Genomic DNA, 18,653 nt, shown 5'->3' on the forward strand with positions numbered 1-18,653 from the left:
TGTGGGACATCATCATCAAATAAGAATAATTTACCTTACAGGATGATTCATGGATATGCTGTTTATTACAGCAATAAACACATATTACTTTGAGAGGTTAAAGAGTAAGTAAATTGGAGAAAAAGCGAGAGAGAGAGTGGGAAATATCTGGCTCTTATTTGAGCGTCAGTGTTGGATCAGCAAACACCAGGACCCAGCTGTACTCCCACATCACTGTGTTAAAACACACACACACACACTGGAAAAGGAGTCCTGCTTGCCTCCGTTTAAGAGTTTAATATGCTAAACTGTAAATTTTATACACCTACGTCAAAGACAAGCTACACACTTCAACGCCAATTACTTACAATGTAAATGAGGAACAAAACTGATTTGATTTATTTCTAATTTTCATCAATCCTTTTTGTAGACAAACTTTTTCTGTAAAGTCTAACATTTAATTTTAGCTTCACTTTTAATTTAATATATTTAACATAGATTTTCAATGTACTACCCAAGTTTGGTTTGTTATGATTTCAATTAAATGATGAGTTACACAACTGGGTGCAACAAGCACAAAATCTTTGTGAGATTTGTGTGTGTCTGGGTATGAACTGAAAAACAGAGCAGCATATTTTTTGTAGACATGACCTTCTGTCTCCCTCTCTCTCATTTTTAATGTGGTAGAATAATTGAATTATTGAAAGCCCTCTGTCTCATTCTCAGCTATTTATAGAGAGATTAAATTATACAGAATTTTGTATCCAACTATTGTGCTAATGGTATGCTAACATAGTGTCGTACTGCACATTTTAAACTGGTGTGATTGTACTTTATATTCATGATTATGTTTTCACGCTGGTTTGCTGCACTGCAAATCACTGCTGTTTTTATACTGGTATACTAGCAGCACATGTTTTACACTGCTTCGCACAACTGGAAAAAGATTCTGGCAGTGGGTTTATAGAAAAAAACAAAAACAAAAAAACAAGCCGAGAACAAAACTAATACGCCAGATAAATGTAAAAAACATTTTCAGTAAAAACACAAAGGTGATTTTGTTCTGAAAGTCCTCATAGATTAGACGTCAGAAACTCCTGCTGCGATACAGTACACTGATGGTGAACGGTACATGCCAGGGCTTTTTTGCACAGATGAACAGCATGAAGGAATTCTGTGTGGGCGTCTTATGGTTTGCTGGTTGTCATGCTTCCTGTTGGAGCTGTTGCTGTGGCAGCAGAGCTTTCCCAGGCGATTTGGAAGGCATCTCTGTGCCCGACCGATCGATTGGTGGAAAAGTGTCAGCCAGCAGGCTTTTACTGATGATGTCATCATTATTGATCTGTCCGTGGGCTGAAATGAAACTAAATAGAAAACGCTACCTTTCTTCTTATGCATGTGAATGCAATCACTGCAGCAACGCAGCACAATGTTGTTTATGAACCGAAGTAGTTTATTCAGCTTTTGATGCTTTTTGTGTGAATGTGTGCTTGTACAGTAAACAATATTCAGTAAAATACTACAAAAAAAAAAAAATAATAATAATATAGAGAATTTAGCCTATTTTATACTCAAGACATACTTTTGTTAAACTGTTTAACTTTTGTTAAACTGTTTTTAAAAGGCAAAATAAGGCTATTTGAAATTTACGGTGAAATCAGTAAAAGCATGTTCTCGAAAGTCCTTGAATGATAGGCCTACATCACTGATTATATTTTGTCAATAGTATTTTTTTCTTATTTATTATTATTTTGCTATTTACAAGTGTTTTGTCTGCAGGGTTTGTTAAAAAAAAACATAAAAGATTAAAACTTTGTTCCTTAATTGTCATTATTTTCTTAAATATACAGTATATATATATATATATATATATAGAATTTTTGTATACTTTTTCTATTTGTAAATTTTCTGCTAAGCATCATTGCAAGTCACTCTATAAAGACTTTAAAGGGATAGTTCACCCAAAAATGGCATCCAGGATTTAGGTGACTTTGTTTCTTCAGTAGAACACATATGATGATTTTTAACTCCACTGAAGAAACAAAGTCACCTACATCTTGGATGCCCTGGGGGTAAGCAGATAAACATCACATTTTCATTTTTGGGTGAACTATCTCTTTAAGTACTGTATACACTGAGATCCTCTATGCTTTGCTTACTTCGTCCTCCTCTTTTTACCTTCTGCTCCCCCGTTATTAGTACAGTATCTTTATTAGAGCACAAAGATATCTTTGTGTCTTTAAGTACTGTATACACTGAGATCCTCTATGCTTTGCTTACTTCGTCCTCCTCTTTCTCGTATTCTTGTCTCCTCTTTTTACCTTCTGCTCCCCCGTTATTAGTACAGTATCTTTATTAGAGCACAAAGATATCTTTGTGCTCCAAGCAATCACAAAGTGCTCAGAGTTTCAGCATCAAGTTCCCTCACCAGGGAAGAACAACAAGGGCACATAGAACGGATTATACTTCTTGCTCTCCTCCAATGCCATCGGTGCAAACATAAAGAGAGAGAGAGGGAGGGAAGACAGGTGTGCTCAGTCTGTAATGAACTCAGTATTATAGGATCACAGTAAGACAGGAATGGATTACGTACGTTGTCATTAGTATTAACATCACTGCTTGTGTCTTAAATAAACACCAAGCTTTTAGGACTGTTCCTCAAACTTCAGGACGTGGTTTCAACATTCATTCCCGGTAGGACTGCATTAAAGCTACCTTTTCTGTCATAGCTGTAAATTGTGCCACTGGAAGCTTTGTTTATCTGTCCCTCGCTCCACTTTCTCTCTCTCTCTTTTCCTCAAAACCAATCCGTTGTTAGCGGGAGGAGTCCCACCAGTGGACCTGAGGTACGGATAGCAGTGTTTCACGAGTTCGGCGGACCGAGGTCCGGTGGGGGGGTTTATCGGGGGTGTCGTCTCCGGTACAAGCGAGCGACATGCTCCCGCCTCAGAGAATCGCGGGCCGAGAGCGGAGAGCATTTCGCTGGCGGACCGCCATACCGTGGACCACGTAAGTGGACTCTGAATTTACAAAATAGATGCTTCAGTGTTAGATTTCCCTCAGAAAGTCTCTTACTTACCGTCTTCGTCGTAGAAAATTGTGAGTTTAAGTGACATTTTAAAGGACCGAGTCGTCTGGGAGCGTGACAGTGTGTTTTTCCCGCTGGATGCGCGAGCCGTGCCGGATTAATAACGGTCGCCTCCATGCGCGCGCTCCTTCTGAAACTTCACTGCTTAGTTTATTGGGTTTTGTTTTATTTCTCACTTACTATAGGCTACTTACTATAGCCTATATACACACAGTCGCAAAAAAAGTGTTATTTAATGTCATAGATATTATAGCCTACGTTTTCTAGTTTACTTTCCTCTAATCAAGACATTTGTGTTTGTGAATACAGTTTCCATGAAAAAGTGTTTGAAGGTTAGGTTAAAGTTTGAAGAAGGTTGAAGGTTGAAGTTAAATATGTTGAGAATAGTTGTCATCGTTTTAGTGACAGTGACCAATTATAAACCATGTATGAAAAATGCCCAGAGTTTTCATGTTATTAGATTTATAACAAAAATTTAATTTGTATCAAGGATGCGTTTTGCCCCAGGTGGGGGGCCCCAGTCTGACAAAGCAATTTGCTTTATACATTAACAGCAAAATCAGAGAACAGGCAGTTTTAGCTGAAAATCAAAAAGAATATAATCAAAAATTATGAATTACAAAATTATAATAGCCTATTTGAAAAATATTGTCAGCTGATGCTAAATGGCTAGCTAACTAGCTACCTGATGCTAACTTGAGGTAATTTTTAAATGTAAAGTCCAAATATTTTTATTCAACCAAATAGTTTGAATACATTTCATGAAAAAACAAAGGATTTAATGTTCAAATTTGTATCAAGGATGCGTTTTGCCCCAGGTGGGGGGCCCCAGTCTGACAAAGCAATTTGCTTTATACATTAACAGCAAAATCAGAGTACAGGCAGTTTTAGCTGAAAATCAAAAAGAATATAATCAAAAATTATGAATTACAAAATTATAATAGCCTATTTGAAAAATATTGTCAGCTGATGCTAAATGGCTAGCTAACTAGCTACCTGATGCTAACTTGAGGTAATTTTTAAATGTTGATGCTAAATGGCTAGCTAACTAGCTACCAGATGCTAACTTGAGGTAATTTTTAAATGTAAAGTCCAAATATTTTTATTCAACCAAATAGTTTGAATACATTTCATGAAAAAACAAAGGATTTAATGTTCAGAGCAACTACAGTAATTAAGCACCCTGGTGGTGTTTTGCCCCACAGACTAGGTTTGAAAAAAAATTATGTCATTCTGAAAATATAATTGACCTTACTATTCTCATATCATAACTGTGATGTTCTACAAAACAACAAGTTTTAAAACACTTTTTTCTTTCTGCTGAAAATTAGATCACTACTGTGAAATCCGTTTTCTCTCAGGTACATCACCAGTGTAAGCTTCATGGTGAATACTTCTGCATCACTCTTGTCAACGTATTCCATAGTTACAACAAAAATGTATCTTGACTTTATCTAATGGTCATTTTGGGAAAAACAGTAGGGGGCGTTTTACCCCACTCTACCCTATTGCCTGATGCCTTCTCACATCAAAACCAGACTTCAGTTCTGCTATAGAGTTGCAGTCTATTAATTTATATTTGCTTGAGAGAAAACAGTTCAACTTCATTGGGTCAGTCTTTACATTAAAGGGATTAGGTTACCCTTGGTTTACAATAGCAAGTAGGCCTACATTATACACTTTAAAATTGCAAAAGATACTTGAGACACCATTTGTGGTTTCGCAGATCACCCAACCCTCTGGAGAACCTCTAGAAACCCTTTCAAAAAGGTAATTCTCTGAAGAACTTAAAAACCCATAAGTTCCTGTTAGAAAACTATTGACTGTCAATGACTGCTCCAATATCATCATCATAAAAGAAAGATTTTGAGGCACTTGAAACGGATATTGAAGTTCCCAACATACACAATAGGATACCAAATGTGCTTGGAGGTTCACCAGAAATCTCATGTTACTTGAGTGAATTGCCTAATTACTTAAAGTAACATGGAAACTGTAATGTAAAGTGTCACATTTCATTGTTTACTGTTTATTTATTTATACTCGATTGTGCATTTAAGCTAAAGCAATGTTTCATATGCATGTAAAGGCTGTTGGAGCAACAGGCTTCAGCCAGATGTTTGTGTTATACTTAATCTGGTTGTGGTCCATGGATGCATAATGACATACTGGGAAGATGCGTTCATTTATTCACCCTCTAACTCACTTAAAGAATTAAATCCTATTATGGAAAACTGGCATGCAAGTGTGTTTTGTGTGCATATGTGTTATAAATGTGACAAGAGAGAAGAGGTTGAACTGCCTATTCCAGATGTTTCTGTGGCCTGAGGGAACTTGAGAGGTTTTGTTAGAGTTAGAATTTTTTCCTCATGTTTGCATGTGTTTCTCTCTCTGTGACCACAGCCTTCACCAAATCACTGTTTTGCAGAATGAGGGAAAAACACATAATTACTATGTATTGTGGTGTTTTACAGTTCAAAACATGTTGAGGACAAACATGCATACATGTTCAGTACTTGTAGGAATATTGTTTAAAATGTGACGATTCTAAGTCTTTATGCCCTCCAATTCTAATAAAACATTTTAACAGTGCACTTGTTCATGAGTTCATACAATCTTTTAGAGAGATAAATGCAGGCTGTTCTCATTAGAGGAGTTCAAGCATGCTGGAAAATTGTTTAAAGATGTTTACCTCACTCCTTTATTCACCTTTTGATGAATTAAATGCAGACTTTCATTTCAAACTCAATGTCAGTATGGTCCTTATAAAGTATTGTTTCCATATTTTTGCAAGAAAATATGTTTAGCTTTGTAACCTTGACTGTATTCATCATGAAATGCACTTGTGGATGCTTAAACAGGAATCCATTTAGACAACACAATTTAATTTAAACCCACACATACTTTAAACTGGATCTCTTGTGCTTTGCATTGAAGACACAAAGTAAATTATAAGCAAAGAGGTAGTCATGCAACAAGCCATGTGAAGTAAATCAAATATTAGAATATGTAAATGAAGCTGTCAGTCTGTTAACACACTAAAGCGTTCTGTTCCCTGACTGTGATTTGCGCTGTCTTTTGTGAAGTGACTTGGATCTTAAACAGTTCTGCTGGAGTTTTTGAACTGAAGGACTGCTGTTTCAGCACTAGTGGTTTCCTTGGTCTATGTGTGTGTGTGGCTTGATTATTATCATATTTATCACCCTAAACCCTAGTACATCCCTACAACTTATTTTATTTTATTCTATTCCTATTCCATCTATAGCACACCTGTACATACAATTTATTCTTTTTTTGTGGTTTATATGTATGCATGTGTATTTTATTCACATCTCACTTTTATTTTCTGTGTGTTGTTGTTGTCTCCGTGTACTGGAAGCTTGTGACACTATAACAAATTCCTTGTATGTGCAAACATACTTGGCAATAAAGCTCTTTCTGATTCTGATGAAAGTGCAGTCAATGACAGCCGCAGTCTAATTTTACCCCGGTAGATGTCCGTCTGTAATTCATTTATGCTGATCTGTAACATGACTCAAACCAAGCGATTCATGCCGTGGCCAAATAAAAACACAAGATCGAGAGAAAAAGAGGAGGAGAGAATTACACTGCTTAAACTTATTCCCTCTACGAACACATTCTTTTCTCATTTTGCAACCAGACAACTGAACTGCAATGGAAATCAAATACTCACAAAGTCTCTTACCTACAAGGTGAAACCCTGGCGGAAGAAGCAGTGGGACACAAACATCAAAAACGACCTGCTCACATGTGTATATATAGCATGACATAAACTTAAAAAAATATATTATGTATGTATATCTAAATATTATTTATTTAAAATTGAGAAAGAGAGCCAGCTGAATCTTAATCAATCATTTAGATATTCTTTGTTCTATAAAAATAAGGCTGCATTTATTTGATTAAAAAAACTGTAAAATTGTGAAAAAATATTGCAATTTTATTGCTGGCTTTTATTTTTATAATATTTTAAAAAATGTAAATTGTTCCTATGATGCAAAACTGAATTTTCAGCATCATTACTCCAGTCTTCACTGTCACATGATCTTTCAGAAATCATTCTAATATACTGATTTGATGTCTTATTATCAATGTTGAAAACAGATGTGCTGCTTAATATTTTGTGGAAAACGTAATACATTTTTTTCCAGGATTTTTTGATGAATACAAAGTTCAAAAGAACAGCATTTGTTTAAAATATTAAAATGTTGTAACATTTAAATGCCTTTACTTTCACTTTTGATCCGTTTTAATGCATCTTTGACCTTACAGAATAATTGTTTTTCCCCTTTTTGTGATATTGCAGTGCCATAAGAAAATTAGTGTACCTGTTTTCAACAGAGACTCTTTATTAACTTGCCAACTTAACTTGAAACTCCTTCGAGATAAATGCCATACTCAAAGGCACAATTGTTATATGGTTCTTAAAGTGCATATTGCAGGTTATTTTTTTTTATTTTGTTTTACATAATGAATATATAACCTTGTATGAAAATACCATATGAAAAGTTAATGTAGGATTTAAAATGTTTTACAAGACATTAGGGCACAAATTTAGCCGAAAAAGTGACCGTTTCTTTGACAGTCCTCAAAAAACGTTTTTTAAAAAATGTTTTTAAACATTGCGTCATTTTACATCACGAGAGGGATTTGCCGCGCTCTGCTTTGGCTCAGTGCAGAGTACTAGGTTGGTATTCAGTAGGAGCGGTCGTGAGTGAGTCAGTGTGTTCTCTGTAGTTTTTGTATTTCAAATTATCATCGTCATGGTAAATGATTGTGTTTGTGGGGGTTGCACAAACTCCTGGGTGCGTTTTGTGCAGGCGAAGAGACGGGACTTCACTTCTGCATCTTCTTCGAAAAACGCGGTGGTGTGTAGTGTTCACTTTAGACCGGAGGATTATCATCCCGGTGATATGATGGAGTTCAACATGGGATGCCGAAACAAGAACCAAGTGAGACTCAGCTGGTGCGGTTCCTTCGGCAGCACCTTCATCGGGTCCGCCATCAGCCTGTGGTTCGGCCGTTGGCGGGAAACATGATGGTCACGGATCCATCAGAGATGCTGCTCGACGAAAACGTGAACTGTGCACCGTAAGGCTTGTTGTTGTTGTTGTTTTTTTTTTTTACATTTGCTAACTACCAAATCAGTGAACATAATGATTTCAATAATGAGAAGCAACGTGATGTGTATAAGTTGTTGTAAAGCACCACAACTAGCTTGTAAGCATTAGCAATATTTTTTTTTAAACCGTCTAATGTGATCTAAACTTTTGCTTCCTTCTCCCAGCATATGCATCAGCCCTCATGGAGTCTCACCACAGGCTCTATGAGAACGAAGCACTCTCTTGTCTACCGCTACACCTGCTCCCCTTTCCAGATCCCTCCAGAGGATCAACAAGGATGAGGCTGTTGGCGTGTATCACAGCATTCACAATTGAACAAAAGTGAGTACACCCCTCACATTTCAGCAACCATTTTAGTATGTCTTCTCAAGGGACAATACTACAGAAATGAAACGTGGATATGTTTTAGTGTAGTCAATGTGCTGCTTGTATAGCAGTATAGATTTAATGTCCTATAACTTAACATACAGCCATTACTGTCAAAATAGCTGGCAACAAAAGTGAGTGAACATGTCAAAACAGTGTCCAAAGTGTCAATTATTTGTGTGAGCACCATTGTTATCTAGCACTGCCTTAATCCTCCTGGACATGGAATTCACCAGGGCGGCACAGTTTGTTGCTGGGATCCTTTTCCACTCCTCCATAATGACATCAAGGAGCTGCTGGATGTTAGACACATGGTGCCAACCTTCCGCTTGAGGATGCCCCACAGGTGCTCAATAGGGTTTAGGTCTGGAGACATACTTGGCCACTCCATCACCTTCACCTTCAGCTTCCTCAGCAAGGCAGTTGTCATCTTGGTGGTGTGTTTGGGTTGTTATCATGTTGGAATACTGCCGTTCGGCCCAGTTTCTGAAGGGAGGGCATCATGTTCTGCTTCAGAATGTCACAGTACATGTTGGAATCCATGTTTCCCTCATTGAAGCGCAGCTCCCCAGTACCAGCAGCACTCATGCAGCCCCAGGCCATGATGCTACCACCACCATGCTTGACTGTAGGCAAGACATAATCTTCTTGGTATTCCTCACCACACATGCTGTACACCATCTGAGCCAAACAAGTTTATCTTAGTCTCATCAGACCACAGGACATGGTTCCCGTAATTCATGCTCTTGGACAGGTTGTCTTCAGCAAACTGTTTGCAGGGTTTCTTGTGAGCCAGATTTAGAAGAGGCTTCCTTCTGGGTCGACGGCCATGCAAACCGACTTGTTGCAGTGTGTGGCGTATGGTCTGAGCACTGACAAGCTGACCTTCCGCTTCTGCCACCTCTAAAGCAATGCTGGCAGCACTCATGCATCTGTTTTTTGAAGCCAGCTTCTGCCCCTGATGCACAGCACGAGGACTCAACTTCTTTGATCGATCCTTGTGAGGCCTGTTAGCTGTTACAAGCAGGCCTGTCGCAATAATCAGTATATCGACTTATCGTGCAGTATATGTACATGACCTCAATAATTTTTCGTGATGCAATATATCGCCCATTATATTTACTTAAAAATTCATGTCACCATGTTTTGTACATTCCACTTGCACCTGTGTCTTTTGCAGCTTCTCGTTCATAACACGGTGTAGTCATGAGGTGCTAGTTCAAATGTAAAAAATTTTTCTACAAAAAAGTTTCATTTGCAGATGTGGTCTTGTTTAGGGATCTGTGCCTTTGTGTATACGGACATCTGACTGCTAAGTAGTGATTGTGTTTGTCAGCAATAATGTGCACTCTTAATTTCTCTGTAAAAGAAACCATCTAATATTTTGATACTTAATTTCCATTACCTAAATATTCTTAAAAATTAAGTTTGTTGCCATCTGGAAGTGTGTAGGCCTTCTTGCATTATTATGCTGTTACATTATGATTATATATTCAGTGGCATAAAATGGTCTTTAAAATCGCAATTATTTCTGGGGCAATATATTGCACAACAAAAAGTTGTTATCGTGACAGGCCTAGTTAAGAGTGCAACCCGTCTTGGAAAACCTCTGTATGACCCTGGCCACTGTACTCTAACTCAGTTTCAGGGTGTTACCAATCTTTTTATAGCCTAGGGCTAGGCCATCATTGTGGAGAGCAACAATTCTAATTCTCAAATCCTCAGAGAGTTCTTTGCCATGAGGTTCCATGTTGAACATCCAGTGGTCAGTATGAGAGAATTGTACTCAAAGCACCACATTTTACTGCTCTAATACAAGATACACATTTGTATGGTCCTGTCAAGCAGACAAAAACATGAACATGATGAATAGGACATGTGGCTTTGCATGGTTAAATGATGTACAGCTGGTATCACTTAGGGTGTATGTTGCCAGCTATTTTGACAATAATGGCTGTATGTTAAGTTATTTTCAGAGGATAGTAAATCTATACTGCTTCACAAACAGCACATTGACTACTCTAAAATATATCCAAGTTTCATTTCTATAGTATTGTCCCTTGAGAAGATATACTAAAATGGTTGCTGAAAGGTGAGGGGTGTACTCACTTTTGTGAGATACTGTATATTTTAACAGTTGAAATGTTGTGTTTTGAGTTGGGTATTAACAGTGCTATGAGATAACTTGTGTTATGATTTTGTGCTATATAAATAAAACTGAATTGAATTAACCATAAATGCAGATCTGCTTGATATATATCTGATCTAAACTTAGATAAACATTTTTTTATACAGTAAGACAATTTGTGATTGTGAGTATTTTTTATTGATTGTCACCTAAATGGGGCCATTCAAAACTTTTATAAAGTCCTTCCTCTGGAAACTGCCTTCTAATGGCTGACACAACACATGCAGGTAAGGGCTTCCTGATGTGCCTGCCCAGAATGCCATAGGCCCAGTGGACAACTTGCCTGTATACTGTGTAGCGGTATTTTCTGTAGATAGGGACAAGATATCAATATTGATTGTCTTATACCAATGGAATCAAGTAGTCATGACCTAAATATAGGCAACGTGTAATTGAGAAACAAAATTATTCAGATTGTTATAATATTCAAATCTTTAATGTACTGTTTATTCATACAAGTATTTAGCTCGGAGTAATAAATTATCTCTGCCCTAAACATAATCATGTTTGCTGGCCCGGAGATGGCCATGCTCCTGTCTGAAGTGCATATAGGCTATCTGTAGCACATATGGGTCCGACAGCAAGCCTCAGCCTGGGAGTAGAGTCATGAGGGCCTTTCGCACCGCTTTAGTTCCAGAACTAAATGTACAGTACTAAAGTACTGGGACGATTTTTCGCGAACTACTTCACAGTACCATTTAAAGGGTTGCATTCGCACCGACAGTGTGTACTAGGAAGTGACGCAAGCCGGTCGAAAGCGTCGTCATTTGTGCGCGGCGTTCAACAACAACATGGCGTTTTCATACGCGTTTGGCCAATCAATGTCTACTTATGTCACGATTAATACCAGTTGTGCTGGTTAGACCCTGCTCCGGAGTAGGAGCTAATTTGGTTCTCGAGAAAGGCAGTCCGGTACTAAAATCGCACCCAGTTCTGGCAGTGCGAGAAAGTGGGTAGTTCCACAATTAGTTCTGGTACTATGAAAAGGTTCCCGCTGTGCGAAAGGCCCTATGCACTGCACGTCAAGTGTGGAGGTGACATTCTCCACTAGTATGCATCCAACTCCCTGCAGCACTGACTTTCCTCAGCTGTGATCATGGCCTCGCATTTTCCACACAAGCACCTATGAAACGTGTTTATCTCCATCCCTCTCTCTCTCCTGTGGTGATGAGATACTGCTATATCACGAAACGTTAGTGTGGACGGATATGGTGTAGACATACACCTGATCAACGCTTATTAGTTTCTGTTAGTACTGGGAAGTTTCAATACTTGTATCGTTAGCTAACACTGGCCTCTCACCAAGACACCTGCCCTGTTCTCCACTGGTTCTCTTCGCACAACTCAAATTTGTCGTCTCTGACGTTCTGTCTAATCCTGGCCTGTCCCTGCTCTTTTGGCCGCATAGCAGGCTCATAATTGTATGGCTGTGGTCCGTTATACGAGTGTGAATGAACATTTACAATTTCCTCAGCGTCCGAACTGTCATTGCCATCCATTGTTTAAAATTTTTTTTTAAAATTATGCATCAAACATTAAACAAATACATAAAAGACAGAACAGATAGAACCTCTACCTGATAAACAAAGGAAAACAAATATATCACATCTTGTAAAGTTTCTGCTACAAATGAAAATAAAGACAAATAACAAAAAAAAAACTATTAAATAAAGAAATAAATGAATAAAATAAGATTATAATAAAAATATAAACACATACAGAGGAAACCCTTATGGATCTGTGGTATATGACCGCGCGCCCTCCCGTTACGTCACTTCCGATTTGACGGTTTTCAGAAGCGGATGTAAATTTTACTCACAAAATTTACTCGAGGCCTCCGTAGCGTGTTTATAAGTATATTTTAAATAAAATCTAGTTCATACATTTTTTTCCCTATATATTGACTTAATGGGGTCTCTAACCTGCAATATGCCTTTTAATAACAGGAACTGCTGATGCCTTCGCAATGTTTGCGTCACTGAACACAATGGTTCAACAGTTAGGTAGTCGATCACCAAATGATGTCCCACGCTGCTTATCTTCTCTCAGTACACTTGATCTTATCGTCTATTCAGCTAGCATGTATATGCACACATTACATTCGCTTTGTTGTTGAGCCTGTGCTTCTTTCGGAACTCTGTGTTTACAGGTGCGTGAGAGTGGCGTGTTGCAGTCGCCTGCGCTTCATGTGGTTCGCTCTGGTGGTCCTGACGGTCCTCTGCGGGGCACTGCAGATGCTGGGAGTCGTCCGACAGGCCAGGTAGATTATGTTTTTATGAAAAATTCACGGTGACTTGCACATAGCGAATTATAAACAGACTGAGGAAGACTTTTCAACTGTGCGTTAACAGCTTGCATTGTACGATGTTTCCATTAAGGGCCATACAAATATCTTGTCAAAGTTACAAACTCACTATAAGCATATATTATATTATATTCATATATTTTTAACATTTCCATTGAACGATATTTCCATGAAATGCAATGTGGAAAAACTTGACGAAGTTACAAACTTATAAACATATAAGAAGTATTAAAAACATATATTATATTATTAAAACATATATATTATGAACATATAGAGGAGACTTTTCAAGATTTAACAGCTTGCTATGGTCAATATTTTTTAGTTAAAGGCAATGGAAATATCTTGACAAAATTACAAACTTATTATAAATGTATGTTATATTATATTAACTAGAGCAAGACTTTTTAACAGCTTTCGTTGGATGATATTTACATTAAAGGCAATGGAAATATCTTGACAAAATTATGAACTTATAAACATAGACATATATATTACAAATATGTATGTTTTAGGGAGACGTTTTATCTCAGAATTAACAGCTTGCCTTGGACAATATGCAATGTAAATATCTTGACAAAATTACACATTTAATATAAACATGTATTAAAAAACATTTACATTATATCATATTCGACTTTACAGCTTGCGCTGGACAATATTTTCATTAAAGGGAATATATTATAGAGGCCATAAAATATTACTGATTTGTGTTGGTTCCATAAGGGTTAGCACAGGGGTGCCCAAACTGGGTCCTGGAGGGCCGGTGTCCCGCAGAGTTTAGCTCCAACTCCAATCAACACACCTGAAGCAGCTAATCAAGCTCTTACTAGGCATACTAGAAACTTCCCGGCAGGTGTGTTGAGGTAAATTGGAGCTAAACTCTGCAGGACAACTGCCCTCCAGGACCGAGTTTGGGCACCCCTGGGTTAGCATCTAAAATGTACTCTCTCTCTCTCTCTCTCTCTCTCTCTCTCTCTCAGGAGCTCCAAGGTTTTGAAACTTGTGAGTGAGCAGCTGGTCAGAATGCCTGCAGAGATGTACAGGCCCGTAAAGCACAAAGACTGGGAAAACCTTTGGTCTGTTTCAGCAGCCATTGTTGAGGAACCATTAGACCTGCAACCTTTCATACAAAGAAAAGACGAGAGTGAAAACCCTCATTCAGAAGAGGGAAGGGACCAAGTCTTGGAGGATACAAGAAAAAAGCTTTCTAGCTCTACCAAAGCAGCTCCACCAATAGAGGCGATTAAACTATGGCTTGACCAATATTTTCCAAACCAGCCACAGAGGCCAGCTTTCCCCAAAAGGACCCCAGAAATTCACAAACCTCCACCCTCTGATGACAAAACTGATAAACAAACAGTAAAATCACTAGTTGACGATACTGCCATGTGTCATCCCAAAAACCACATCGTCTTCCTCAAGACGCACAAGACTGCCAGTAGCACCATACTGAACATTCTCTATCGTTATGGGGAAAGCCATAATCTGACCTTTGCCTTGCCGCTGAACATGCAGAGCCAGTTATTTTACCCAGCATTCTTTGCAGCACACTTTGTGGAGGGTGTCAGGACTCGCAGCGTGGAGGAGTTCCACATCCTGTGCAATCACATGAGATTCAGCTCACAGGAGGTCAGTCCGAGAGCACATTACCCAGCCTTTGGATTCAAAGAGAGAGATGTACCAAAGCATGCATTCGAAAGTAGTTGTGTTGCAGGATTGGATGAGTAATAGAATATGGTCTTTAATAGAGTATGCACTGGTCAATTTTGAGATTTTGGGCTATTTAGCTTCCATGTAGTTTTTCAGGCTAGATAGAAGACACCCAAAATGCATATTTAAGTGCTTATTACAGTTTATCTATTTGTGTCTGTAGAGTTCAATTACAATCCATACCTTTAAAGGCTGTTTAAACCACATCGTCTTCCTCAAGACGCACAAGACTGCCAGTAGCACCATACTGAACATTCTCTATCGTTATGGGGAAAGCCATAATCTGACCTTTGCCTTGCCGCTGAACATGCAGAGCCAGTTATTTTACCCAGCGTTCTTTGCAGCACACTTTGTGGAGGGTGTCAGGACTCGCAGCGTGGAGGAGTTCCACATCCTGTGCAATCACATGAGATTCAGCTCACAGGAGGTCAGTCCGAGAGCACATTACCCAGCCTTTGGATTCAAAGAGAGAGATGTACCAAAGCATGCATTCGAAAGTAGTTGTGTTGCAGGATTGGATGAGTAATAGAATATGGTCTTTAATAGAGTATGCACTGGTCAATTTTGAGATTTTGGGCTATTTAGCTTCCATGTAGTTTTTCAGGCTAGATAGAAGACACCCAAAATGCATATTTAAGTGCTTATTACAGTTTATCTATTTGTGTCTGTAGAGTTCAATTACAATCCATACCTTTAAAGGCTGTTTTCGCAGAATACGAAATCAACACTTCAGAAGCACCAAACTTATTTTCTATCTATATTTTGAAGGTTTTTACAGAGGGGTTTGTTGTTCATATATCATTCGCCTGGCTTATATTGCATTTTGGTTCTAAAACCATGTTGGAACAATTTTTTTTTCTGGCTGTTGACAGTGTTTTCTGATTTATGGAGTGATAAAAAGAGATATCCAAAATTACCTCTGTAAAAACCTTTATCTCTGTCAACAAAATGAATTATTATTTTTTTTTTTTTACAAAACAATTATCCTAGTAATGCATAAGAACAGATGGACTCCAAATAAAAATGTAATGCTTATTATTTTATAATTTATTTTAATTAATAATTTTGTATTAATAATGTTTTATTTAGAGTCTTGTCTGTTTTTTGCAGCACAAGGTAAAAAAAATGGAAATGCATTAAAACCTGGACACTTTTTAATTAAATAAATTGCATTATGTGAGATTTTAATCTAGTGATCCAAGGGAACAGACAGACTCTAAAAAAAAAAACGTAATGGTTTCTCTTATATATATATATATATATATATGCACAAATTTTTTTTCATTTTTAATTGTTTTTAATATTCTGTGATTTTAATGTTATATTTATTTTGCCTTATATTTAATTGGTTAAGCAATTACCATCAATAACCTTTGAGGTGAATATTTTTGCAATTTTGTCAAGACTGTGGTGTGAAAGCAATCTTAGATATGCGTAGACCACTTAGCAAGCACATAAAACATTTGAAACAACTGACTATTTTCATTTTAAAGAGGAAGATGAAGCACCCAGTGCTAGACAAAAGTAGGCAGTTGCAGAACTGAATTATTTAGAGGACATCTGCACTGATAGCATGTAGTTTGCATTCTGGGATGGAATTTCAGTTGGGATGTGTGTATGACTCTGACACAAAGAGCAAGAGGTCAAAATTTCATCAGCTTGTACTTAAACAGTGACGGAAAGCTGAATAAAAGATTGTATTCATAAGTTCATATTGTCTTTTCTGACTTGCAGGTGAGGAAAGTGATGCCTAAAGACACATTCTACTTTTCCATTCTTCGGAATCCAGTGTCGATGATGGAATCCCTGTTTGTTTACTACAAAGCGATCCCAGCTTTCCGTACTGTCAAAAGCCTTGAGGAGTTCCTGATCCAGGGTGGGCGGAGTTATAATGCCTCTGTGCCTAATAACCACTATGCACGTAACATTCTGACCTTTGACTTTGGTCTGGATAATACAGCACCCGAGAACGACACCGAGCTCGACAAACGTAGCGCCGAGGTCATCGCCGCCGTGGAACGCGACTTTCCGCTGATCCTCATCTCGGAGTATTTCGATGAATCGCTGGTGCTTCTAAAACACGCCCTCTGCTGGTCACTGGATGACGTTTCATCTTTCCGACTCAATAGTCGCAGTGAACGCTCTCGCAGGCCCTTGAGCGCAGAGATCGCAGAGTGGGTAAAAGAGTGGAATTCACTAGACTGGCGATTATACCAGCACTTTAATGCCACTTTCTGGAAACGCATAGACTCCACACTCGGGCGGGCGAAGCTCCAACAGGAAGTTGAACTTCTGAGTGCAAAGAGGAGGAAGCTGGAGAAAATGTGTCTTCAGGAAGGAGGGGCAGTAGATCCTGCGCAGGTCCAGGATTCATCACTGAAGCCGTTTCAGTATGGCGCAGCAGTTATTCAAGGTTATAACCTCCGACTGGGGTTAAGTAATGCCACTCGTCAGCTTTGTCATAGGTTGATTACACCTGAACTACAGTACACCTCAGCTTTGTACACCAAACAGTTCCCTCATCTGGCAGATGTGCGTGCCGTTGCTGCAAACAAGTTTGCGGCTTCCAGAAGCACTGCAATGCACAGAGCTGTTAAGCACTATTTTGACCTCACATACCAATACAAATAAAGTCATTGTGGATGAACAGCTTTACACAGTTTAGCTAATTCTGTTGTCCATAATGAGAGACAAAATCATTTTGATGTAACAAAACACTAAGAATAAAGAAATAAAAAGTAACTCACATAAACATTCCACACAAACATACTTTTTAAACTCAAACATACACAAGGAACCACAAAAATCTGGTTTATTGAGATGAATTAACCAATTTGAACTCCGAATAAAAATAGATAACTCAAAGGAGCTATCAAATCAAACGAGATTTGGCTGGCTAAAAATCTCCAATGTCCATCGTAAATAGTGTAGCGATGTATGAAGCACAGCTCACAACAGGTTTTCTTTTTTTTCCCCTTTTATACAGGTTCCATTCAGTACGGTCAAATTTTTTTTTTTTTTTACAGTGCTTTTAACAATTGTCCTCATCTGGCAGATGTGCGTGCCGTTGCTGCAAAAAAGTTTGCGGCTTCCAGAAGCACTGCAATGCACAGAGCTGTTAAGCACTATTTTGACCTCACATACCAATACAAATAAAGTCATTGTGGATGAACAGCTTTACACAGTTTAGCTAATTCTGTTGTTCATAATGAGAGACAAAATCATTTTGATGTAACAAAACACTAAGAATAAAGAAATAAAAAGTAACTCACATAAACATTCCACACAAACATACTTTTTAAACTCAAACATACACAAGGAACCACAAAAATCTAGTTTATTGAGATGAATTAACCAATTTGAACTCGGAATAAAAATAGATAACTCAAAGGAGCTATCAAATCAAACGAGATTTGGCTGGCTAAAAATCTCCAATGTCCATCGTAAATAGTGTAGCGATGTATGAAGCACAGCTCACAACAGGTTTTCTTTTTTTTCCCCTAATAACAGCAAACACCCTAAAATAAAATTATACATAAAATGTATGAACTTCATTGTATTCGATAAAAATATCAAACCAGGTGAAATCAACAAACTAAATATATTAGAATTTTCTCAGAATTAACTGGTGTTAATGTGATATTTATGAAATCGGAAGACATCAGATCGATCACATGTAGTTCAACATGATCCAAGTCTAAAAGTCCAAATAATTCGTTTTTATAGGTTAATTTGATCATTTAAAGCCTAATAAATGTCGTTTCATACAATCATTTAATTGAAAAGTGAACTTGGGCTATCTTTCTTTAAAATGAGCACCGCTTGGTTTGGTGTTGTATGACAAGTGTGGTATAAGTGTTCAAGTATTTA

General features: G+C 37.9%; 1 protein-coding gene across 1 annotated transcript; it reads left to right on the forward strand.

Annotated features, from left to right (window-relative positions):
- The first annotated feature begins 2,935 nt into the window (after positions 1-2,935).
- On the forward strand, positions 2,936-17,797 carry LOC107564367 (galactose-3-O-sulfotransferase 2-like). Its single transcript, XM_016249427.1, has 8 exons — positions 2,936-2,988; positions 7,909-8,179; positions 8,376-8,532; positions 12,915-13,025; positions 14,054-14,480; positions 14,989-15,210; positions 16,518-16,659; positions 16,744-17,797. The coding sequence occupies exons 3-8, from the start codon at positions 8,393-8,395 to the stop codon at positions 17,412-17,414; spliced, it is 1,713 nt and encodes a 570-aa protein (XP_016104913.1). The 5' UTR covers positions 2,936-2,988; positions 7,909-8,179; positions 8,376-8,392; the 3' UTR covers positions 17,415-17,797.
- Positions 17,798-18,653: the final 856 nt, after the last annotated feature.

The sequence above is a fragment of the Sinocyclocheilus grahami genome, unplaced genomic scaffold, assembly GCF_001515645.1.
Source record: "Sinocyclocheilus grahami isolate Dianchi unplaced genomic scaffold, SAMN03320097.WGS_v1.1 scaffold927.1, whole genome shotgun sequence".
Lineage (NCBI taxonomy): Eukaryota > Metazoa > Chordata > Actinopteri > Cypriniformes > Cyprinidae > Sinocyclocheilus > Sinocyclocheilus grahami.